The sequence below is a fragment of the Salmo trutta genome, chromosome 26 (genome assembly GCF_901001165.1).
Source record: "Salmo trutta chromosome 26, fSalTru1.1, whole genome shotgun sequence".
NCBI lineage: Eukaryota > Metazoa > Chordata > Actinopteri > Salmoniformes > Salmonidae > Salmo > Salmo trutta.
Genome location: NC_042982.1, coordinates 1,053,418 through 1,080,423, shown reverse-complemented (window position 1 = coordinate 1,080,423; position 27,006 = coordinate 1,053,418). Strand labels below are relative to the sequence as shown.

General features: G+C 41.3%; 1 protein-coding gene across 3 annotated transcripts in view; it reads right to left on the bottom strand.

The window, feature by feature from the left end:
- The window catches only part of LOC115162855 (diacylglycerol kinase delta-like), a 61,507-nt gene that overhangs the window by 17,149 nt on the left and 17,352 nt on the right, over nucleotides 1-27,006 (bottom strand). For all 3 annotated transcript variants that reach the window (XR_003869655.1, XM_029714296.1, XM_029714297.1), the window contains 10 exons: nucleotides 23,833-23,927; nucleotides 23,600-23,699; nucleotides 23,151-23,412; nucleotides 22,175-22,321; nucleotides 21,758-21,886; nucleotides 20,753-20,849; nucleotides 20,276-20,386; nucleotides 19,267-19,363; nucleotides 18,629-18,736; nucleotides 15,206-15,319 (listed from right to left, as the gene is read on the bottom strand). Coding sequence is in view for 2 of the 3 variants with exons in the window: in XM_029714296.1 (XP_029570156.1) it covers nucleotides 15,206-15,319; nucleotides 18,629-18,736; nucleotides 19,267-19,363; nucleotides 20,276-20,386; nucleotides 20,753-20,849; nucleotides 21,758-21,886; nucleotides 22,175-22,321; nucleotides 23,151-23,412; nucleotides 23,600-23,699; nucleotides 23,833-23,927 (1,260 nt within the window). In the remaining variant the exon portion in view is untranslated. The remainder of the gene's footprint in view (nucleotides 1-15,205; nucleotides 15,320-18,628; nucleotides 18,737-19,266; nucleotides 19,364-20,275; nucleotides 20,387-20,752; nucleotides 20,850-21,757; nucleotides 21,887-22,174; nucleotides 22,322-23,150; nucleotides 23,413-23,599; nucleotides 23,700-23,832; nucleotides 23,928-27,006) is intronic.

Genomic DNA, 27,006 nt, shown 5'->3' with positions numbered 1-27,006 from the left:
CTCTCGTCTGATATTAGATTTTTGCAAGAAACCCATCTGAAAAACAATTCTCATAACAGACTTAAATGTAAGTGGGTGGGGCAAGTGTATCACTCTAACTTCTCTGCCAAAACGAGAGGCACAGCGATTCTGGTACGGAAAGGAATTCCCTTTCTACATAAAACCACTATTGTGGACAAAGAGGGTCGTTATGTGATCGTAATAGGAGAGATCCACTCTACTTCTGTAACTCTACTAAATATCTATGGGCCAAACATTGATAACCCCTCTTTTTTCAAGAGTCCTTGCCCTGATTCCAGATATCTCCCATACTAACCTGGTCATTGGAGGGGACCTTAACTGTGTACTAGACCAATATTTGGATAGATCCTCTACCCGGCGAACCCCTACCTCCTATTCAAGCGAATTCTTGAATACCTACATAAAAAATTCGAACTTATTTGATATATGGAGGATCTCTAAGCCTACGGGTAGGGAATACTCCTTTTACTCTCATGTTCACAATGTTTATACTCGAATTGACTACTTTTTGGTTGATGCTAAACTACTCCCCTATACCTGTAATGTGAGATATCATGATATTATAATCTCTGACCACAGTCCACTCACCTTCTCCCTGAGATTGGGTGACATCGTACCAAACGAGAGGGTCTGGAGGCTGAACCCTCAGCTCCTCACAGAACCAACATTCTGGGAACATCTTAAAGACTAAATTACATTTTTCTTTGATACCAACGACAACACAGAGACTTCCCCAGCATTACTGTGGGAAACGCTGAAGGCTTATTTGAGAGGCTGTATCATCTCCTTTCAGACTGCCAGGAGTAGGCAAAACAGAAGAGAATTGGTAGAACTGGAGGGACAAATTCACTTACTGGATAGGGAGAATGCTAGACACCCATCTAGGGAGAAACATAAAAAAAATTATGTCTTTAAAATTTAAATACAATCAGATCCTCTCTGCTAAAATTGCTAAATCTTTTCTCTATGCCAAGCAAAAATATTTTGAGTTTGGTGACAAACCACACAAATTACTCGCCAGACAACTTCAAAAAAATGTGAGTGACCGAATGATTCACAGAGTTAAATCTGCATCTGGGGAATTACTCTCTTCCCCCAAAGACATCAATGACAGATTCCGTCAGTTTTATGAGACTTTATATACATCTAAAGCGGATCCTAACCCCTTAATTATGCAAAACTTTTTGGAGGACTGTAATCTTCCTACCCTGAACCAGGAAGACTCTAACTTCCTGAATAAGGAAATATCTCTTGAAGAAATTAGAGAAACAAAATCTCTAAAGAGTGGCAAGGATACTTGTGCCTTACAGACAATTACATAAATGAAGAGTGGATGTTATCAACCACGGAACGGGACAGTAAAGCGCAAAACCGGCTATTGTGAAAGAATTGTTGATTTCCTCGATGGCTTCAAGATGTCTACTGTTCACCTGGTAATTATGTGATTCCAAAGGATAAAGCATCACCTTCAGATGGATGTGTAGTTTTAGAGAGAAGCCAGCTCAGAGGCTGCTCCAATATGCCGCCGGCAGAGAAGAGGTGTTGGGAGTGGACTTCTAGTCCGACTCAGGAGGCGTGCACACTATCCACCGCTTCTGAGTATATTACTCGCTAATGTTCAGTCTTTGGACAATAAAGTAGATGAGCTCAGGGCGAGGATCTCCTTCCAGAGAGACACTAGGGACTGTAACATACTCCGTTTCACGGAATCATGGCTCTCTCCGGATACACTGTTCCCGTCCATACAGCCAGCTGGGTTCTCAGTACATCGCGCAGACAGGAATAAAGAACTCTCCGGGAAGAAGAAAGGCGAGGGTGTATGTTTCATGATTAACTACTCATGGTGTGATTGTGATAACGTACAGACATTCAAGTCCTTTTGTTCACCCGACCTAGAATACCTCACAATCAAATGCCGACATTATTACCTCCCAAGAGAATTCTCTTCGGTTATAGTCACAGACGTTTATATTCCCCCTCAAGCCGATACCACAACAGCCCTCAAGGAACTACACTGGACTTTGTGCAAATTGGAAACCACATATCCTAAGGCCGCATTTATTGTATCTGGGGATTTTAACAAAGCAAATTTGAGGAAAACGCTACCGAAGTTCTATCAACACATTGACTGTACAGTCCCGGCCAAAAGTTTTGAGAATGACACAAAATAATTTCGACAAAATTTACTGCTACAGTGTCTTTAGATATTTTTGTCACATGTTACTATGGAATACTGAAGTATAATTACAAGCGTTTCATAAGTGTCAAAGGCTTCTATTGACAATTACATGAAGTTGATGCAAAGAGTCAATATTTGCAGTGTTGACCCTTCTTTTTCAAGACCTCTGCAATCCGCCCTGGCATGCTGTCAATTAACTTCTGGGCCACATCCTGACTGATGGCAGCCCATTCTTGCATAATCAATGCTTGTAGTTTGTCAGAATTTGTGGGTTTTTGTTTGTCCACCCGCCTCTTGAGGTTTGACCACAAGTTCTCAATGGGATTAAGGTCTGGGGAGTTTCCTGGCCATGGACCCAAAATATGGATGTTTTATTTTCCCGAGCCACTTAGTTATCACTTTTGCCTTATGGCAAGGTGCTCCATCATGCTGGAAAAAGCATTGTTCGTCACCAAACTGTTCCTGGATGGTTGGGAGAAGTTGCTCTCGGAGGACGTGTTGGTACCATTCTTTATTCATGGCTGAGTTCTTAGGCAAAATTGTGAGTGAGCCCACTCCCTTGGCTGAGAAGCAACCCCACACATGAATGGTCTCAGGATGCTTTACTGTTAGCATGACACAGGACTCATGGAAGCGCTCACCATGTCTTCTCCGGACAAGCTTTTTTTCCGGATGCCCCAAACAATCAGAAAGGGGATTCATCAGAGAAAATGACTACCCAGTCCTCAGCAGTCCAATCCCTGTACCTTTTGCAGAATATCAGTCTGTCCCTGATGTTTTTCTTTGCTGCCCTTCTTGACACCAGGCCATCCTCCAAAAGTCTTTGCTTCACTGTGCGTGCAGATGCACTCACAACTGCCTGCTGCCATTCCTGCGCAATCTCTGTACTGGTGGTGCCACGATCCCGCAACTGAGTCAACTTTAGGAGACGGTCCTGGCGCTTGCTGGACTTTCTTGGGCGCCCTGAAGTCTTCTTCACAACAATTGAACCACTCTCGAAGTTCTTGATGCAAGTATAGGTGCAATCTTACTGGCAGCAATATCCTTGCCAGTGAAGACCTTTTTGTGCAAAGCAATGATGACGGCACATGTTTCCTTCCAGGTAACCATGATTGACCGAGGAAGAACAATGATTCCTAGCACCACCCTCCTTGTGAAGCTTTCAGTCTGTTATTCGAACTCAATCAGCATGACAGAGTGATCTCCAGCCTTGTCCTCGTCAACACTCACACCTGTGTTAACTTCTTTAGGGTAGGGGGCAGTATTTTCATGTTCGGATGAAAAGCGTGCCCAGAGTAAACTGCCTGCTACTCAGGCCCAGAAGCTAGGATATGCATGTTATTAGTAGATTTGAATAGAAAACACTCTGAAGTTTCTAAAACTGTTTGAATGATGTCTGTGAGTATAACAGAACTCATATGGCAGGCGAAAACCTGAGAAAAATCCAACCTGACAAAAATCCAACCAGGAAGTGGGAAATAGTTTTTCAAGTGATTGCCTATCCAATATACAGTGTCTGTGGGGTCATATTGCACTTCCTAAGGCTTCTAGTAGATGTCAACACTCTATAGAACGTTGTTTCAGGCTTCTACTGTGAAGTGGGAGAGAATGAGAGCTGTTTGAATCAGGTGTCTGGCAGAATGCCATGAGCTCAGTCACGCGCGCACAGCTGTGAGAGTGAGCTGGGTTCCCTTTCAATTCTAAAGACAAAGGAATTGTCCGGTTGGAATATTATTGAAGATTTATGATAAAACATCCTAAAGATTGATTCTATACATCGTTTGACATGTTTCTACAAACTGTAATATAACTTTTTTGACTTTTTGTCTGGACTTAGTGAACACGCCTTGTGCATTTGGAATAGTGAACCTAACACGCAAACAAAATGGAGGTCTTTGGACATAAAGATTAACTTTATGGAACAAAACAAACATTTATTGTGGAACTGGGATGCCTGGGAGTGCATTCCGATGAAGATCATCAAAGGTAAGTGAATATTTATAACACCATTTCTGACTTTTGTTGACTCCACAACATGGCGGGTATCTGTATGGCTTGTTTTGGTGGCTGAGCGCTGTACTCAGATTATCGCATGGTGTGCTTTCACCATAAATCTTTTTTGAAATCTGACACAGCGGTTGCATTAAGGAGAAGTGTATCTATAATCCTATGCATAACACTTCGATCTTTCATCAAAGTTTATGATGAGTATTTCTGTAAATTGATGTGGCTCTCTGCAAAATCACCAGATGTTTTTTAGAGGCAAAATATTACTGAACATAACGCGCCAATGTAAACTGAGATTTTTGGATATAAATATGAACTTTATCGAACAAAACATACATGTATTATGTAACATGAAGTCCTATGAGTGCCATCTGATGAAGATCATCAAAGGTTAGTGATTAATTTTATCTCTATTTCTGCTTTTTGTGACTCCTCTCTTTGGCTGGAAAATGGCTGCATGTTTTTTTGTGACTAGGCGCCATCCTAACATAATCGCAATGTATGCATTCGCCATGAAGCCTTTTTGAAATTGGACACTGTGGTTGGATTAACAAGATGTTATCTTTAAAATGGTGTATAATACTTGTATGTTTGAGGAATTTTAATTATGAGATTTCTGTTGTTTTGAATTTGGCGCCCTGCAATTTCACTGGCTGTTGTCGAGTGGGACGCTACCGTCCCACATACCCCAGAGAGGTTAACGAAAGAGTCACTGACATGATGTCAGCTGGTCCTTTTGTGGCAGGGCTGAAATGCAGTGGAAATGTTTTTTGGGGGATTCAGTTCATTTGCATGACAAAGAGGGACTTTACAATTAATTGCAATTCATCTGATCACTCTTCATAACATTCTGGAGTATATGCAAATTGCCATCATACAAACTGAGGCAGTAGACGTTGTGAAAATTTATATTTGTGTCATTCTCAAAACCTTTGGCCATGGCTGTATATACAGGGGGGTACCGGACCAGAGTCAATGTGCGGGGGCACCGGTTAGTCGAGGTAATATGTACATGTAGGTAGAGTTATTAAAGTGACTATGCATAGATGATAACAACAGAGTAGAAGGGTTGTAAAAGAGGGGGAGGGGGAGAGCAATGCAAATAGTCTGGGTAGCCATTTGATTAGATGTTCAGAAGTCTTATGCCTTGGGGGTTGAAGCTGTTTAGAAGCCTCTTGGACCTAGACTTGGCACTCCGGTACCGCTTGCCATGCGGTACCAGAGAGAACAGTCTATGACTAGGGTGGCTGGAGTCTGACAATTAGGGCCTTCCTCTGACACCGCCTTGTATAGAGGTCCTGGATGGCAGGAAGCTTGGCCCCAGTGATGTACTGGGCCGTACGCACTACCCTCTGTAGTGCCTTGCAGTCGGAGGCCGAGCAGATGCCATTCCAGGCAGTGATGCAACCAGTCAGGATGCTCTCGATGGTGCAGCTGTAGAACCTTTTGAGGATCTGAGGACCCATGCCAAATCCTTTTAGTCTCCTGAGGGGGAATAGGTTTTTGTGCCCTCTTCACGACTGTCTTGGTGTGCTTGGACCATGTTAGTTTGTTGGTGATGTGGACAGCAAGGAACTTGAAGCTCTCAACTTGCTCCACTACAGCCCGTCGATGAGCATGGGGGGTGCTCAGTCCTCTTTTTCCTGTAGTCCACAATCATCTCCTTTGTCTTGATCATGTTGAGGGAGAGCTTGTTGTCCTGGCCAGGCCTCTGACCTCCTCCCGATAATCTGTCTCGTCGTTGATCAGGCTGTGCAGTCATGAGAGAACAGGGAGTACAGGAGGGGACTGAGCACACATCCCTGAGGGGCCCCCGTGTTGAGGATCAGCGTGGCGGATGTGTTGTTACCTACACTTACCACCTGGGGGCGGCCCGTCAGGAAGTCCAGGATCCAGTTGTAGAGGGAGGTGTTTAGTCCCAGGGTCCTTAGCTTATTGATGAGCTTTGAGGGCACTATGGTGTTGAACACTGAGCTGTAGTCAATGAATAGCATTCTGACATAGGTGTTCCTTTTGTCCAGGTGGGAAAGGGCAGTGTGGAGTGCACTAGAGATTGCATCATCTGTGGATCTGTAAGGGCGGTATGCAAATTGAGTGGGTCTAGGGTTTCTGGGATAATGGTGTTGATGTGAGCCATGACCAGCCTTTCAAAGCACTTTATGGCTACAGACGTAAGTGCTACGGGTCGGTAGTCATTTAGGCAGGTTACCTTAGTGTTCTTGGGCACAGGGACTATGGTGGTCTGCTTAAAACATGTTGGTATTTCAGACTCGGACGGGGAGAGGTTGAAAATGCCAGTTGGTCAGCACATGCTCGCAGTACACGTCCTGGTAATCCGTCTGGCCCTGCGGCCAATTTACTTTTCGTATGATTTTGTCATTTGTTACCAATACAATTAACTAGTGGTTCCTCAATTAACAGTTGCATCATAGTGCGATATAGCGTGCAGTATACAGTGGTGCGGTACAGTGTGTTACAGTGCTTGCTGTTAATGCTTGTTTGAACCACCAGAAGGCATCTTTGAGCACAGCTACTCCATTTATTAATGAGGGCATTTGAAGCCGAGCAGAGATCATCATGCCATGCAATTGTGAATACATGTCATGATTAAAATTGAATTGAGCATAATTTCACTGGTGCAGTTTGAGATTATATAAAAAAAAAAAAAATGCCTTTTACATTAGCCTATGTAGGCATATATCATATGTAGGCGTATTATACTACTGTACTAAAACATCCGTTAATACATGTCCTTAAAAAATACAAATATGGGCAAAATATTGTATGAAATATTTGGACGGTTAAAGGCCGACATTTGTTTGTTTTAATCAAATCTGGTCGTTTCAATTCATAAGTGACTTGTTACATTCTCGTTCCACTCTCTTGTTGATATTATATCCTGGCCTTTATTTGAGATTTATCATTTTAAAGAATGTCTTTTTTTCCTGAAGAACACACCAACCTCTCATACAAATTAGTTTCGATCACCAATTAACTATTATGCGAGTTTGTGCTGGCTATTATCCAATTTAATGGCTCATCAAGGCGTGAACTGTGACCAATGTCCATCACTACTGTAAGCCCAGGACTGTATTCTAAAAATAAAAAACACAGCATCTGAACTTACCGTAGTAAAAATATATTATTGAATTATATATTTTTAAAGACTTTTAAACTGCAGATGTTTATTAGGCTACTATACAGTGTGACAAAAAAACAACAGAACAATGAAATTTTTCTTAGATAAGGGAGAGAAGGGCATGTCTGGACTTTCTCTGCGACCTCAAGTACTCATTTACTCTGTCTTTGATGTTTTTCTGGGTTGCGTCGCTGGAGGGAAACTTTTGAGACACAGTATTCATGATGAACACTCAGAGGTTCACTTGTAAGTCAAATTTGCCTCATACCAGTTGGTATTCTGTGCCCACTCATGGTATCTCTGTTTGGTTAAGCATTATTGGAATAGCAGAACAGCATAATGGTCCGGATGGCCCTTGCTGTGCTTGGTGAGCAGTTCTTCAAGTTCTGGTGCCAGATGAGGAATGTAAATGTCAGGGTGAACCAATGACCTGACGAATCTGACACGGTTGTTGCCTCTGACTGTCAGAGGTGGAGTTCCAGAGATCAAAAGGTGTGGCTGATAAGAATCGTGACTCCAAAATCTTGTCCCTCACCCTCTTCAACGCTTCAGAGGATAAGTTCATTAGAGTTACCAGCCTCAGAAATCGCAGCCCAAATAAATGCTTCACAGAGTTCAAGTAACAGACATCTCAACATCAATTGTTCAGAGGAGAATGCATGAATCAGGCCTTCATGGTAAAATTGCTGCAAAAAGACCACTACTAAAGGACACCAATAAGAAGAAGAGACTTGGTTGGGCCAAGACACACAAGCAATTGACCGGTGGAAATCTGTCCTTTGGTCTGAAGAGTCCAAATTTGATATTTTTGGTTCCAACCGCCTTGTCTTTGTGAGATGCAGAGTAGGTGAACATATGATCTCTGCATGTGTAGTTCCCACCGTGAAGCATGGAGGAGGTATGATGGTGCTTTGCTGGTGACACTGTCGGTGATTTATTTAGAAATCAAGGCACACTTAACAAGCATGGCTACCACAGCAATACGCCATCCCATCTGGTTTGCGCTTTTTATTTATCCTTTATTTAACTAGGCAAGTCAGTTAAGAACAAATTCTTATTTACAATGACAGTCTAGAAACAGCAGGTTAACTGCCTTGTTCAGGGGCAGAACAACAAATGTTTACCTTGTCAGCTCGGGGATTTGATCTAGCAACCCTTCGGTTACTGGCCCAACACTCTAACCACTAGACTACCTGCTGCGCTTAGTGGGACCATGAGAAGCAAGATTCTCTGGTCTGATGAAACCAAGATTGAACTCTTTGGCCTGAATGCCAACCGTCACGTATGGAGGAAACCTGGCACTATCCCTACGGTGAAGCATGTTGGTGGCAGTATCATGCTGTGGGGATATTTTTCAGCGGCAAGGACTGGGAGACTAGTCAGGATCAAAGGAAAGATGAACGGAGCAAAGTACTGAGAGATCCTTGATGAAAACATGCTCCAGAGCACTTAGGACCTCAGAGTGGGGCGATGGTTCATCTTCCACCAGGAACACAACCCTAAGCACACAGTCAAGACCACACAGGATTGGCTTCGGGACAAGTCAGAGCCCGGACTTGAACCTGATTGAACAACTCTGGAGAGACCTGAAAATAGCTGTGCATCCAACCTGACAGAGCTTGAGAGGATCTGCAGGGAAGAATGGGAGAAACTCCCCAAATACAGGTGTGTCAAGCTTGTAGCGTCATACCCAAGAAGACTTGAGGCTGTAATCGCTTCCAAAGGTGCTTCAACAAAGTACAGAGTAAAGGGTCTGAATACTTATGTAAATGTTATATTTCCGTTTTTTTTTTTTATTACATTTGCAAAAATTTCTAAAAACCAATTTTTGCTTTGTGATTATGGGGTATTGTGTGTAGATTGATGAGAAAAAAACCTAATTTTATCAATTTTAGAATAAGGCTGTAACGTAACAAAATGTGGAAAAAGTCAAGGGGTCTGAATACTTTCCGAATGCACTGTATAATACCCCTACAGTTGGCTATGCATAGCCGAATCCCGGATACCATCCAATAATGTATTTAAGAGTCCTGCCCCCCAGGCCTGCCTCTTTTGTGGCGTGCTGTTGGGACCACCTTTGGACTAGTATAAATAGCTAATTGGGCATTCCAATGAATTGGGTCCAGGGCTGTTGGAGCCGAATATGTTATATTTATACCCAGCTTAAACAACACATTCTTCCTGATCGTCTTAAGCATACACAGTCTCTCTCCTCTCGCTACAGCTCATCTCAAGAGTAATTATTATGTACATTATAATAAAATGACATATTTGTAGGGTGTTGATGCATTTTTCGTTAAGGCAAATCAGGTCTTTGATTCTAACTCTCCGCCAATGCTGCCAGGTAATCCATCAATGCCACCTTGCGCCGGATATATGCATTAGCCGTTGCCTGTATCTCTGCCCTCTGAGAATGTTTCTCTTTCTGCTGGTCTGCCTTCAATGACTCGATCTCAGTCTTCAAAGTTTTAGTTTTGATGGGGTCAACTTGGGGTCATGATAGGGGCTGCACCAAATGATTGATGTATTATAATAATTGATTACGCTTATGTTGTATTAATAGAAGGGGAAGGGCTATAAGACCCCTCCCCCACTACATTTATAGGGTCCTGGACCATAGATTAGCAAAATATGCATTATAAGGTTTAAATACTGTTCCACAGTTCTTTTCTGGTCTTTGCCTCTTATAAGAAACGGTCTGAGAGATGTGCAAGTTACTGCAGTCAAAACAGCGTGTCTGTGAGAAAGCACCTCAAGGCTAAAAGAGATTCATAGACACAGAACCCTGCAAGGGAGTGAAAGAGACAAAAGACAAGTCAGACATACCATTGTAAGCCACACGGGAGTGGAAAATTACTGCTGAGCCCTTAGAAAACACTGGACTATTGTTCTCTCCTGCAAGTTTGTATAACTGTATATGCATGGGCTTGGTCTCATGAGTAGAAGGTGTTGACGTAGGCAGTTACATCACTAGAGGTTGACTGCAAGGATAATAAAGCAACTTGGACCTTTCCTATTTTGCAGAATTTACTCGGAAACATGCGTGCTATTTTCCCGTTGTCAACTTCAGCCTGCAATTGCATTAATAAAGGTTTGGTTGATTTACTTAAAGATATTGTCTGATTGCTGATTTCACCAATAAGCAAATGATTGACAAGGAACAAGGAACCTACCCCAACAGTCTGATCCATGTCCACCTTTATTAAATGAGTGAAATGGTACTGCCCTGAGTCCCCAATCTTTGCTGTACTAAAGACTTTAAAACCTTTTTTCTATCTGGGATTGATTATAATTTCTTTGCCTTCTTACTTCAATATAATCAAATTATATTTGTCACATGCGCCGAATACAACAGGTGTAGGACGTTACCGTGAAATGTTTCAAGCCCTTAACCAACAATGCAGTTAAGAAAAATAAGACTTAAGAAAATATTTATTTAAAAAAAAACTTTAGTTTATTTAGTAACACAATAAAATAACAGTAACGAGGCTATATACAGGGGGTACCGGTACCGAGTCAATGTGCGGGTGTACAGGTTATTCGAGGTAATTGACGTAATATACAATATGTAATTCAGCAGGTTAAACCCTTTCATTCAGAAAGTTAAAACCTCGCTCCTACCCTCGCTCAGATGACTGACCGCAGCATATATCGGTAGCCTAAACTGTAGCACAAATTGTGGGACTTTTCACACCTAGCCAAGCTATAAGACTATCCTTTTGTAAATTAATGGAGGTGTGAATGTTTCTCTCTGAGAATGTCTATTCTCTTGCACTAGAGTCCTGCATTGGGCAAAAAAAATCAAGTGGTCCCGGAGTTGAAAGAGAACTTGGGTAAATACAATGGTGTGGACCGACAAAAAAAAAAAAAATGTAGATACTTGTGCCTTACAGACCATTACATAAACAAAGAGTGAGTGCGTGTGTGGAGGGTGCTATCCACCACAGTGTGGGACAGTTCCCTGTGCAAAACTGAAGATAATATAAGGCCAGCTATTGTGAAAGAATACTTGAAAGATCTTGCTGATTTCTTCTATATCTTCAGAGGCCAAACTCACCTTAGAAACAAGCAAACAGCCTACTCTTCACCTGGTAATTGTGTGTGGTTCCAAAAGGATAAAGTGTCACCCACAGATAGATTTGCGATGTCAGAGAGGAGAAGCCAGCTGACTAGGCACTGTGGATGACATCCTTTTCCCGCACAGAAATTTGAAGAAATACAAGTGATGGACTGTTTTGAAGTTATTGTTTTAGTAGCTTTATTTGTTGTCTAATTCAGGCTTTTGTTCATAGACCATACTCAGGCCATATAGGCCAACAGTTTAAATAGCTGCAGCTGGTAAACATTTGATTAGGCCTATACTAAATCCAAGGTAGGATTTTTGCAGCATTCATTTGATTCTGGAATTGTTTATTTAAGTTTCAATTAAACTATTTTATTATCTAAACCAGTGGTTCCCAACCGGGGTACTAGAACCCCTGGGGGTACTAGGCCTATCCACAAGGGGTACTTGAGAAGACTCATGAAGCATAGGCTTACTGGTAAAATACACCCCTTCAGGGCTTCTCAGAGCAGAGAAAAATTCCGTTGGTGGTACAGTAACCGAAAAAGGTTGGGATCCAGTGACCTAAAAAATATTGAATGTAAATGAATTGTTTTGTTAATGTCAACTATAGGCTTTTGTTAGATACATCTGACAAACCTAACTTCCTGCCTGGCTGTTCCATCTATGCTCCATCCGCTCAAGATACTATCTTCCGAACTGCCTATTATCTAAATTTGATTCGTAAAATGTTTTGTTAAATTTAGTTTTTAAAGCAACTTTGAGATTCTACTTGTAATTAAAAGCACTATATAAAACAAATCTATTATCATAATAAATATTATTATTAATATGTCCAGTTTCTTCTTCACATTAGCAAAGAACAACTCTGTGTTTCAGAAAGTCACTTTATATAGACTAGGGGATGTCACTCTTTCCACACTGTGGTACAGACACCCTGGTTTGAATCCAGGCTTTATCACAACTGGTCGTGATTTGGAGTCCCATAGGGCGGCGCACAATTGGCCCAGCATCGTCCGAGTTTGGCCGGTGTAGGCCATCATTGTAAATAAGAATTTGTTCTTAACTGACTATCCTAGTTAAATAAAGGTTCAATATATATATATATATATATATATATATATATATATATATATATATATATAATTAAACCCAGTTTGTTATTTTAACTTCCTCTTGCTTTAGTCTGGCACAATGACGGAATACTGTAATTTATCGCAATCTGCCACCATCTACCACAAACACACTACAGCATAAGCGCAAAACTTTTAATTAAGGAATCACTGGATTGCGTAATCAAACTGCTCAAAACAAATAACTACTGATCCAAAATTATGTAGTGTTTGGTTAACGTACTGTATATACAATGAGTATACATGTCTCCTCAGTCTTCAATAAAAAGAGCCAAGATGGACAACAACTTGTCAGACAGGCCACTTCCTGGTCAGAATCTTCTCAGGTTTTTGCCTGCCATATGAGTTCTGTTATACTCACAGACACCATTCAAACAGTTTTAGAAACTTTAGGGTGTTTTCTATCCAAAGCCAATAATTATATGCATATTCTAGTTACTGGGCAGGAGTAGTAACCAGATTAAATTGGGTACGTTTTTTATCCGGCCGTGTAAATACTGCCCCCTATCCCCAACAGGTTAACCTGTTTTGGATAGGGGGCAGTATTTTCACGGCCGGATAAAAAAACGTACCCAATTTAATCTGATTATTACTCCTGCCCAGAAACTAGAATATGCATATAATTATTAGCTTTGGATAGAAAACACTCCAAAGTTTCTAAAACTGTTTGAATGGTGTCTGTGAGTATAACAGAACTCATTTGGCAGGCCAAAACATGAGAAGATTCTGTACAGGAAGTACCCTGTCTAAACATTTCTTGCCCTTCTTGATTATCTCTATCCATTACAGAGGATCTCTGCTGTTACGTGACACTTCCTACGGCTCCCATGGGATCTCAGAAGGCGGCAAAAAGCTGAATCGTGGCTTTGCAGGCTCTGGCTGAAAAACATTAGCGTGTTTGGATAGTGGCCAGTAACAGTACTATGAGACTCAGGCTCGTGCACGAGGGGATAGCATGCTTTTATTTTCTCTCTCTTTGTACGTATACACGCTTTGCCGGTCAGAATATTATCGCTTTTTTACGAGAAAAGTGGCATAAAAATTGATTTTAAACAGCGGTTGACATGCTTCGAAGTACGGTAATGGAATATTTAGAAATCTTTTGTCACGAAATGCGCCATGCTCGTGACCCTTATTTACACTTCGGATAGTGTCTTGAACGCACGAACAAAACGCCGCTATTTGGATATAACAATGGAGTATTTTGAACCAAACCAACATTTGTTATTGAAGTAGCAGTCCTGGGAGTGCATTCTGACGAAGAACACCAAAGGTAATCAAACTTTTCTAATAGTAAATCGGAGTTTGGTCAGGGCTAAACTTGGTCGGTGTCTAAATGGCTAGCCGTGATGGCTGGGTTATCTACTTAGAATATTGCAAAATGTGCTTTCACCGAAAAGCTATTTTAAAATCGGACATATCGAGTGCATAGAGGAGTTCTGTATCTATAATTCTTAAAATAATTGTTATGTTTTTTGTGAACGTTTATCGTGAGTAATTTAGTAAATTCACCGGAAGTGTTCGGTGGGAATGCTAGTCACATGCTAGTCACCTGCTAATGTAAAAAGCTGGTTTTTGATATAAATATGAACTTGATTGAACAGACATGCATGTATTATATAACATAATGTCCTAAGATTGTCATCTGATGAAGATCATCAAAGGTTAGTGCTGCATTTAGCTGTGGTTTGGGTTTATGTGACATTATATGCTAGCTAGTATTTCACGGAAAACTTCAGATTTTGCACGAATGACTCATGGGTGAAAGATGTGTGAAACCCCAATGAATGCAAAATCAAAAGGTTCTGCCCATAAAGATAGGGGACATTACAAGTGTTATCAGTTTAGAGATCGGTAAACAGAAAATATACCACTTACAACTGAAAGATGCGCCATTTAAGTGATTGAAAAAATAAATAAATGACAAGAAATCATATCAAAAGTGATGTGAATATTGCTTTTTAACAGATACTTAGATTGAATATGTATACACATTGAAAGTGATTTGGTGTAGTGAAAAAGTGCCTTTGTAAATTTGTTTGTTGTACTCAGTAAATTGAAAATGTGCTTAGTCTGTTTCGATTTTTATCCTTAATTGCACCAAAGTGATTGAAAAGAACTGTAACATTATGCACGTGTGACAAGCAAAGCAGAGCAGCACAACTAACGGTTGTTTGTCTGATAAGCATTAGCCAAGTGACTCCAAAGGTGTAGCTTTCATGGTGTATTATGACGCATGAAAACTTGGGACAGACGGCCACCTCTTCTGTCCATTGAGCCAACGCTGCTGACCTGTTTCAAGGGAATTTATGTCTCTAGCTGACAACTCTGTCTGGATGCCTCACCTAAGCAATGTTGTGGGTGGTGCGGCAGGTTAACCTGTGACACAGGCTGTGTCCCAAATTGCTGTATATAGTGCACTACTGTTGGGCCCTGGTCCCGAAAGGGAATAGGGTGCCATTTGGGACACAGCCTGCGTCACAGGAATAGGATGCCAGGGTCACAGGGTGCCAGGGCCCATTTGGGATGCAGACACAGTCCTCTGTATATTAACAGAGTCTGCAATGTGTGTGTGTGTGTGTGTGTGTGTGTGTGTGTGTGTGTGTGTGTGTGTGTGTGTGTGTGTGTGTGTGTGTGTGTGTGTGTGTGTGTGTGTGTGTTACCTGTGCGATACGGTGGTGCTGCAGGTTGATGACTCTGGACACAGCCATTTGAATGCTGCCAAACACCGCCACCACCTCCAGGATCTTATCGTCAAAGGATGGCGCCGTGAACGTCTGCAGGGAAGAGGACATGTCATTTTTTTTAATACACAGTGTACAAAACATTTGGAACACCTTCCTAATATTTAGTTGCCCCCCTTTTGCCCTCAGATCAGCCTCAATTCGTTGGGTCATGAACTCTACAAGGTGTTGAAAGCATTCCACACGGATGCTGGCGCATGTTGATTCCAATGCTTCATACGGTTGTGTCAAGTTGGCTGCATGTTCTTTGGGTGGTGGACCATTCTTGATACACACAGGAAACTGTTAAGCGTGAAAAACCCAGCAGCGTTGCAGTTCTTGACACACTCAAACCGGTGCCCTGGCACCTGCTACCATACCCCGTTCAAAGACAAATATTTTGTCTTGTCCATTCACCCTCTGAATGGCACACATACACAATCCATGACTCATTTGTCTCAAAGCTTAAAAATCCTTCTTTAAAACCTGTTGGGGATAGGGGGCAGTATTTGCACGGCCGGAAAAAAAACGTACCCGATTTAATCTGGTTACTACTCCTGCCCAGAAACTAGAATATGCATATAATTAGTATTTGGATTTAGATAGAAAACACTCTAAAGTTTCTAAAACTGTTTGAATGGTGTCTGTGAGTACAGATTTCATATGGCAGGCCAAAACCTGAGAAGATTCCATGCAGGAAGTGGAAATCTGATTTGTGGAATCACCTTCAACACTTTGCCTATGAAACACACCGTGAGTTAGGATTCATTTAGCACTTCCTAAGGCTTCCACTAGATGTCAACAGTCTTTACAAAGTGGTTTGAGTCTTCTATGGTAGAAACTGACCGAAAGAGAGGCTTGGAAAGTTGGTCATACAGGGAGGGCCATTACTTTCTATGACGCGGGCGCCCATGGGTACCCTCTCATTCCGAAACGTTTAGTAAGACAATGCAATCGTCCGCCTTGAATATTATTGAAGCTCTGGTTGAAAAAGGCCCTAAAGATTTATGTTATACAACGTTTGACATGTTTGAACGAACGTAAATATATATTTTTTGCACATTCGTGACGACAAGTCCCGCGTGCTTCAGTACATTATGAGTAGCCTTCTGAACGCGCTAACAAGAAGGAGCTATTGGGACATAAATTATTAACTTTTTCGAACAAAACTACATTTGTTGTGGACCTGGGATTCCTGGAAGTGCCTTCTGATGAAGATAATCATAGGTAAGGGAATATTTACAATAGTATATTTGATTTTAGATGGTTCCAAGATGGCCTAGCCTATTTTTCTGAGCATACCACCTCGTTTATTGCAAAGTGTGATTTCCCAGTAAAGTTATTTTTAAATCTGGCAATGCGGTTGCATTCCCGAGATGTTAATCTATAATTCTTTGAATGACAATATTACATTTTAACAATGTTTTCGAATAGTAATTTTGTAAATTGTAGCGCTGATTCACCGGATGCATTTGAGGGAAAATATTTTCTGAACGTCACGCGCCGATGTAAAATGCTGTTTTTATATATAAATATGAACTTTATCGAACAAAAAATGCATTTATTGTGTAACATGATGTCCTAGGAGTGTCATCTGATGAAGATTGTCAAAGGTTAGTGCTGCATTTAGCTGTGTTTTGGGTATTTGTGATGCATGCTAGTTGCTTTGAAAATGGCAGTGTGATTTTTTTTTTGGCAGGGTACTCTCCTAACATAATCTAATGTTTTGCTTTTGCTGTAAAGCCTTTTTGAAATCGGACAACGTGGTTCGATTCAGGAGAAGTGTATCTATAAAATGGTGTAAAATAGTCATATGTTTGAGAAATTTAAGTTATAGCATTTATGAGGTATTTGTATTTCGCGCGATGCGATTCCACTGGCTGTTGACTAGGGTGGGACGCAAGCGTCCCAGGTTCCCAGACAGGTTAACCTGTCTCCCCCCTTCACCTACTCTGATTAAATTCGATTTTTCACCTGGATTCACCTGGTTAGTCTATATCATGGAAAGAGCATTTGTTTCTTATGTTTTGTACACTCAGTATAAGCCACATATATTGTGAAGAGCTGTGGTCGAGTGGCAATACTTCTCACATATACAGTGCCTTCAGAAAGTATTCACACCGCTTAAACCTTTTCCATGTTTTGTTGTGTTACAGCCTGAATTTAAAATTGATTAAATTGAGATTTTGTATCACTGGCCTACACACAATACCCCATATGTCAAAGTGGAACTATGTTTACAAATTAATAAAAAATGAAAAGCTGAAATGTCTTGAGTCATAAGTATTCAACCCCTTTGTTATGGTAAGCCAAAATGTACACACAGAGCTAACATTAATAATATACAGTACATGTCAATCTCTCCTGGCTCAAAGTAGAGGAAAGATCGACTTCACCACTACTTGTATTTGTGAGAGGTATTGACATGTTGAATGCACCGAGCTGTCTGCTTAAACTCCTAGCACACAGCTCTGACACCCATGCATACCCCACAAGACATGCCACCAGAGGTCTCTTCACAGTCTCCATGTCCAGAACAGACTATGGGAGGCGCACAGTACTACATAGAGCCATGACTACATGAAATTCTAATCCACACCAAGTAACTCATGCAGGCAGTGAAATCAGATTTACAAAACAGATTTTAAAAAATACACCTTATAGAACAGTGGGGATTTTGAAGAGATACACACACAGTTGTCAGTTCATGTCAGTTCATAATGGTTTTAAAATTGTATAACTGGCTTAATTTAGCTGGACCCCAGGAAGAGTATCTGCTGCCTTGGCAGCAGCTAATGGGGATCATTCACAACGGCACACATACACAATCCATGTCTCAATTGTCTCAAGGCTTAGAAATCCTTCTTTATCCTGTCTCCTCTATTTAACAGCTGACATCAAAGAGGGAGCATAGCTTTCACCTGGATTCACCTGGTCAGTCTATGTCAGGTGTTTCCTAATGTTTTGTACACTAATTGTATATCTCACGTGGTTAGTCACACATGAACACAACAACGCTGACTGGGGTGATTGATGTGACGTGGGTTAGATTTGTGCTGTGGATATTCTGGTTATGTAGAGGGAAGGTGTTATAAATATTATATATATATATATATATATATTTTTACTTTTTTTACTTTTTTTTATTTGTATTATTAGTAGTTTAAAAACACATGGAATTTACATAGCACTTTTCAACGACCCAAAGACACTTAAAACATTAAAAACAAAAATGTGGAGGAAACGTGTGAGTACTGTTACAATGTCATGTATTATTGTGTTATAAAAAAGATCCAGCTGCCTATGGAGTCATATTGTAGTTACGAAACAACAACACAATGAGAGGGTTTTGATGACACTTACATCATCCTCTTTTGTCCCGCCCCAGAAGTTGGTGCCACCTGCATAGCTGGGGATGTTCAGGACAGCTATGCCCTGCAGGCTGGGGAGGGGGATAGGCCTCCCATCACACTAAACACACACACACACACACACACACACACACACACACACACACACACACATTATAATACTGTGACAGAAAAAAACTTTCTGCATATGCTCTGTTACAAACACCCACAATAACAACACCAGACAATAATCAAAAAGTCCAAAAACGAAGGTGTCAATCCCAGATTGCCCTTTAATGTTAGGGTCAGGGTTCGAGTTAAGGGATGACAGTCAAGTCTCTTTAGGGTATGGCACACTGAGGCGCATCACACAGATAAAATAGTATTTGACGTACATCATTGTCTGTTTTCGTCTGTCGAAAGTACAACTCATCCCTGCTTTTTTTCCGGACGAGTTGCATACGTACAAATGTGGATATATTGTCTTTGTTGGACAAGTTTTTTGTTGGACAATTTCAACTAATCTCCGTTGTCATTCATCCAGCAACGGATGACACCCATTGAAAAACCATTGGCTCCACCCGGAATATTCAGACAAAATCTCAATGTGGACGTACCCTTACACTCACTTGGTTATCATTGTTTTCTTACCTCCAGCAGTACCTTCTGCTCTAGGTTCTTGTAGGTGCGATGCAGCAGCTCTTTGGTACCCAGAACCCCGTACCACATCATGTTCTTGGTGCGACTCCTGAACACAGACCGACCCAAAGCTTACCACAGTGGCCAAGCACACACACATACTGTATACATAGAACCAAAACAACACACAACACAAAGAAATTTACTTTATGTTCAACAAACAAACATTAAGCTCTTTGTGGAGAGCAGCAGCACAGAAATGGAAGACATTGCTATTCTAAAGGACAAAACACACCGTGAGGACGAACAGTTTAAAGCAGCAGGTGAAAGCTAACGTCGCGGCCAATCACTGCTTTTAGCCATAGGTCTTTGCAGTGTGTCTGAGCTATAAACAGTTTCTCCAGGATTTGGGGATTTTTTTTGTGATATTTGCAGTCAAAAATGCTTGATTTTGCTGAGGCAATACAGACATTTTGCATAGCAATTTGCGAAGATTTTTGTCCAAATTATCCTGAAAATGCACTGACGTGGGACAAATTTGCTACAATTCTGCACATTTTGCCATGGCTAAAGCTATGATCTTATGTTCAAACATTAAAAGAAATTCAAAGTGGGCCCCAACTGGTATGCCCTTCTTGCCCGGTCGGAATTCATTGTTTTTAAAATGTTCAATTCTTACTGACTGTCTAGGTTTTACTTCGGTGATTGTTATTTCCATAATATTTTCTGCATTCTTTCTGTGTTGTTTCAGTCACTTAAGTTTACACTGAAAGCGTTTTTCCAATCCCCAAAATGTATTTCTAAATTGTTTGGTCTGTTATACAAGGACCCAGACTAGACCCCTTGAGACCCAGACCCAAACTATCAAAACCCAGACCCTGTGTACTGAGTCCATGACCAGACCAACACTGTATTTATGTGGCCTCAAGACAAAGACCACGAGATCAAGACTACATCTCTGCTTATCACAAGATCCAGGGCTGGGTCTATCTGGTTTAGTTAGCCTCCATTCCTCAGTTACCTGCACTTCTCGGGATGCTCGTCCCGCTTATTGTTGAAGTCCAGTGATATCTTAGCATCTAGGCCGATCCCAAAGTAGTTGTTCATCACACATTTCTCAGTGTAGCAGTCACTGAAACCAAACACAGTACAAGGTCACTCACGACTCTGGAGCAAGAGGTAGATGATGATGGGTTTTAAGGGATAGTTCACTTCAAAAGCATAGGGAACGCAGGGACATGGAAAGAGGAAGGCAGAGTTCTTTCCCATGCTTTTTAATACACCACTTGCTAGTTCAATCCGTTTCCAATAGCAGTGCTCCAAGCTCTAAAGATGCTGGCCAGTAGATTCTGGACGTTGTTTAATAACCAGCTAACACACCTAAAAAAGGTTTGGATGAAATGACAACGCCAAAGGTAAGTTGAAAATAAGCTCAAATCTAAAAAGTGAACTAACCCTTTATGGGAAGGAGGAGAGAGACTGAAACGTGGACACTCACAAGGTCTCTGGGTCACAGCTGAAGGAGTCAGCGTTGACCAAGAGTCTGCTGATGACCGAACTGCTGGAGAGGGAGCCAGAGATACCAGCCCTGAGACCTGAACAAACACATAAACACACTTAACACATACTGAACACTGACTGACAATTTAGCACAGAGAGAGCAAAATTATATCACAGGAATATAACGTGTAATAGTAAAGAAAATAGTAAAAATGTTGGTTATTTTTCGGTTTTTAAACAACTAATTGCCCAATGTCAGTTAAATTATTTGAATTCCATTTCATTCAGGATTTTTCTGTGAGCTCAATGCGCTGCAGTTTCTCTAGAGATTAATCAGATCATGCCAAACTGTGCGATGTAATAGGGAGTTGTAGTTTCCAACAGGCCAATGTTCTACATAATGAAAGTTCTCTGCGCTAAACTAACTACCTTGACAATAATCCATTGTGTGGATACTTTTCCAGTCTGTGTTTATTTTACGCCTGCAACGTAAGGGACAGAAGAATGCGGATCATGAGGGGATACATAGCGAGCATTTTCTTTGCGAGGTAAAGCTACCTGAAAATACATTATCTAAGTAATTGATAGTTGGTATTCAGCAGTCATAAAATTATGGCTTATTTACTTTGAAGAACTACCAAAATAGTGATTTTGTCAGACAGCTCTGTAGAGGAGATGATGACTTGGAATGATCATCATCAAATAAAACAAACGTAATATACACAACAACTGAAATATTTTATTAAAGTAAAGTTATTATTAAGTGATAATCAGTAATGATCCTGGGACTTTTATTAATTGTTTTATTCAGTGTTTTTACAGCATTTAACCCACATAATGCATTTGTTTAAAAAAAAGTATTGAAACCGTAACAGAACTGACCTCAAAAACACTACGGTGTAGACAAGTGTCCAAGGGGTCGATTTGGGATTGGGGAACTGAGGGCCCTTGGTACAGAGCTGAGGGCCCTTGGTACAGAGCTGGTGAGAACTTGTGCCCTTACTTGGGTAGAGGATCTTGGTGTTGAGCATTGGCATGCTCTCTCGACTTCCTGTCTGGGCAGGAAGTGACGCAGAGCTGCCCAGTGACAGGCTTCCTTTGTTGATGAGCTTTTCACAAGGCGTCTTGGACACTACGGGATCAAACAGAGACACAGAAAGACATGAGACACTGGGATGATGATTAAAGGCCCACTCCTTAATTTTAAAAAACAACACACATTTAGAAGAGATAATCTTCAAGAATAAATGGGCACGCATCATTAATTAAAATGATCAATTTCGTCTGGGCCGTGTTCATTAGGGCATGCAACGAAAGACACTTTAAAAAGGTAGTCCTTCCCTGGTTCGGTCTTGTTTTCTTACATTTGGTACCAAATGAACACGACCCAGGTTAGGAGACTCAGGGTTCAATGACTGACCTCTGCGGACTGGATGGCTCCTGGTGCTGTTACAGGCGTTCCCACTGTAGGACGACTGCAAAAACAGCTTGACTTGCTCTTCCTCCTCCTCCTCCGCTGCCCCCAGAGCAAACACCTCCTGAGTCTGGGCATTCTGCTCGTCCACCGCTGATAGAATAGAGAAGAAAACTGTTCAGCAACAAGAGTAGGTACAGTGCCTTCGGGATGTATTCAGACCCCTTTACTTTTTTCACATATTGTTACGTTTCAGCCTTATTCTAAAATGGATTAAAAAAATTTAAAAATACTCAGCAATCTACACACAATACCCCATAATGACAAAGCAAAAGCAGGTTGCTATAACAAAACTTTTTTAAAACAGAAATACCATATTTACACAAGTTTTCAAAAGTCAAGGGGTCTAAATACTTTCCAAAGGCACTGTATTTTGAAAAAGTTCAGAAGAGATTAAACCACTCTTTTTCTTTTTTTAATTTAACTAGGCAAGTCAGTTAAGAACCAATTCTTATTCTTATTTGGATGAGTGTAGATAGCAACTATATTATCTCAGGGTTGGCGTACGTCTATTCCATTTCACTTCACTCAATTCAGGAAGTAAACTGAAATTCCTATTCCAATAACTATAATACGGGCGACAAGTCTGATCTGAGTCATTGCTACAGGGAGTCCTGCTCTACTGTTGCAATGCTCATGGCTTTGATGTTTTTGGCTGTCCTCTGTCTTTATGTAACATGTGAAACCTCAAGTATGCCAAGTAGGTCAGTATAGCCTACTATGTTTAAATGTTTGTTTATTTTTTAACCACATCAGACAAAAAGTTCGCTTACAGGAAAAATAACCTTGTAATTGTAATTCCAATTTTCATTATTGCTTTTCATGGAGGTCTGAATTGGAATTGGAAATTCAGTTTACTTTCTGAATTGACCCCAACTATGAACTACAAAACAGAAATAGCAGTAGGAAGGTAACATCTTACCTTTCTCAGTGTGCTCGATGATCTGCCTGATGGCTTTCTTCAGGCTGTTGGCTCTCAGCATCAGCTGTTCCCTGGGTTTAAAGATGGCCGTCAGGGGCCTGGGGGAGCACAGGGGGGCGGCGGGCGATGGCACCAGAACCCCCTCGCCCTCCTCCTGCTCCTCAGCGATGGTAGGAGGAGGGGCAGGCATCATAGCAGACACCTGCGCCTCCTCGTTGAGAGTCTTCAGCAGCGAGTCCAGCTTCTCCTTCAGAACTCCACACTGCAACCAACCGACCAATCAACACAGGTCTGATTCACTGGATTAGTACAAACATGGCTGGAGGGAGTTTCCACCATATTTCCAATACCAATCATTTACATAAAATCACTGAAGGGATGTGAACAACTGCACACTTTGGGAGGAAGATGAGATAACTGGGACAAAGCAATGGTTCCTTGCAGCTTACCTTCTCGGCCATAGCCTCTGACTCCTCAGAGCTCTCCTTGTTCTTCTCGTAGGCCTTCCCCACTCGAGCCACAAAGTCTTTCACTGTTTCACACAGTACCCTATGAACATGCACAACACACACAGTCAGGGCAACGGAAACCTACACCTAACAATGCTCGGGATAGTGAAGCTGGACATAAGAAACTGTATGGACATAGCAGGTGGGCAGACTAATTGAAGTTACAGACATACTTAGCCGAGGAGATGACCACTGAGTGCTGATCTGAAGTCAGGATCATGGACAGGTGGGCCGCCACAGAGTCCTCGTAGGTCAGAATCTGTTGCACCTGTGGCACAGGTAACAATCAAGGTCGAAAACAGGCTATTCTTGAGGAAATCTGTCTTGAACTGCACAGCATCACCACATTCAGGGCTTTCAGAAAATATTCAGACTCCTTCCAGACTTTTTCCACATTTTGTTACGTTACAGCCTTATTCTAAAATTGATTTATTAAAAAAAAAAACTCATCAATCCACACACAAAACCCCATAATGACAAAGCGAAAACAGGTTTATAGAAACTTTTGCAAATGTATTAAAAAAACAAAACAGAAATACCTTATTTATATTAGCATTCAGACCCTTTGCTATGAGACTCAAAATTGAGATCAGCTGCATCCTGTTTCCATTGATCATCCTTGAGATGTTTCTACAACTTGATTGGAGTCCACCTGTGGTAAATTCAATTGATTGGACATGATTTGGAAAGGCACACACCTGTCTATTTAAGGTCCAACAGTTGGCAGTTCATGTCAGAGCAAAAACCAAGCCAGGAGGTTGAAGAAATTGTCCGTAGAGCTCAGAGACAGGATTGTGTCGAGGCACAGATCTGGGGAAGGGTACTAAAACATTTCTGCAGCACTGAAGGTCCCCAAGAACACAGTGGCCTCCATCATTCTTACATGGAAGAAGTTTGGAACAACCAAGACTCTACCTAGAGCTGGCCGCCCAGCCAAACTGAGCAACCATGGGAGAAGGGCCTTGGTCAGGGAGGTGACCAAGAACCGAATGGTCACTCTGACAGAGCTCGAGTTCCTCTGTGGAGATGGGAGAACCTTCCAGAAGGACAACCATCTCTACAGCACTCCACCAATCAGGTCTTTATGGTAGAGTGGCCAGACAGAAGCCACTCCTCAGTAAAAATGAAAATTGCAATTGGCTCAGAACAGGGCAGCACGGCTGGCCCTTGGATGTACACAGAAAGCAAACATTAATAATATGCATGTCAATCTCTACTTCATCACTACTTGTATTTGTGAGAGGTATTGACATGTAGAAAGCACAGAGCTGTCTGTTTAAACTACAAGCACACAGCTCAGACACCTATGCATACCCCACAAGACATGCCACAAGAGGTCTCCTCACAATCCCCAAGTCCAGAACAGACTATGGGAGGCGCACAGTACTACATAGAGCCATGACTACATGAAACTCTATTCCACGTCAGGTAACTGATGCAAGCAGTAAAATTCTATTTAAAAAAACAGATAAAAATACCTCTTATGGATCAGCGGGGACTGAAGAGACACAAACATAGGCACAGACACATGCATAGACACACATGATAACATATGCACTATACACACACACACGTACACATGGATTTTGTGTTGTAGATATGTGGTAGTGGAGTATGGGCCTGAGGGCACATACTTAGTGTATTGTGAATTCTGTAATGAATGTATTGTAATGTTTTAAAAATTGTATAACTGCTTTAATTTTGCTGGACCCCAGGAAGAGTAGATGCTGCGAAGGCAGCAGCTAATGGGGATCCATAATAAATACAAATACAAAAAGGCACATGAAAGCCCACTTGGAGTTTGCCTAAAGCCACCTAAAGAACTCTCAGATCCTGAGAAACAAGATTCTCTGGTCTGATGAAACCAAGAATGAACTCTTCGGCCAGAATGCAAAGCGTCACGTCTGGAGGAAACCTGGCACCATCCCTACGGTGAAGCATGGTGGTGGCAGCATCATGTGGTGGGGATGTTTTTCAGCCGCAGGGACTGGGAGACTAGTCAGGATTGAGGGAAAGATGAACGGAGCAAAGTACAGAGAGATCCTTGATGAAAACCTGCTCCAGAGCGCTCAGGACCTCAGACTGGGGCGAAGGTTGACCATCCAACAGGACAACGACACTAAGCACACAACCAAGACAACGCAGGTGTGGCTTCGGGACAAGTCTCTGAATGTCCTTGAGTGGCCCAGCCAGAGCCCGAACTTAAACCTGATCGAACATCTCTGGAGAGACCTGAAAATAGCTGTGCAGCAACGCTCCCCATCCAACCTGACAGAGCTTGAGAGGATCTGCAGAGAAGAATGGGAGAAACTCCCCAAATACTGGTGTGCCAAGCTTGTAGTGTCATACTCAACAAAACTCAAGGCTGTAATCGCTGCCAAAAGGTGCTTCAACAAAGTACTGAGTAAAGGTTCTGAATTATTATGTAAATATGATTGTTTTTTAATTTTAATTTTAATACAAACGTTTCTAAAAATCTGTTTTTGCTTTGTCAATATGGTCTATTGGATATAGATTGATGAGGAAAAAAACGATACATTTTAGAATAAGGCTGTAACATAACAAAATGTGGAAAAAGTCAAGGGGTCTGGATACTTCCTGAATGCACTGTATAGTGCAATATAAATATTAGGGCTGACCCCATTTAGTAAACTGGTGGATTGTTTGGTCGATAGGCTGTTGGTAGACCGAGAAGTTTTTAGTCCAGCAGTTGCAAAAAAAGTACATTTTATGCCACATCTTGATTGATGCCCGTCTCAGTGGACTAATCAATTGCTGAGGCCACGGGGATGGCACACCAGTATCACCAGTGGTACATTTACCGTTAATTCCCATAATTTCTAATCTACAATGTTTGTTTGGTTACCATCATTTCTATTAATGCATTCAATGTATTATTATTATTATTATTACAGTATTTTACTGTTGTCATTGTCAGAGGGACACGTTGTTTACAGAGCGCACAACCTATGCTACACTCGTGAGAAACAAGTTTGGTTTATTTCATTTAAGAGTTGTTAATTTATTAATTGTGTTTTTTGTTTCTGATTGATTATTTTCCCTTGCGCAAATACTGTAAATAGCCTACAACTGTATCTGTCTGGAGCTCAGGGTGTGGGAAACTCTGAGGGTCCAGGATATATACAATGTTGCAAGTTTGTTAGTACAAACGTTCTGGTTGGACCAAGTTGATCATTTCAAGTTCTTTGCAGACAGGCCATGCGTAGCCAATACGATTTATTTTTATCAGGATATTTTCTACCTGCAGGCTTTGTTTTGTTTTATTTGTTGGCTTTATGTAGGCAATTTTTTACATAGTTGGCAATGGCAATATAAGTTTAAGATTT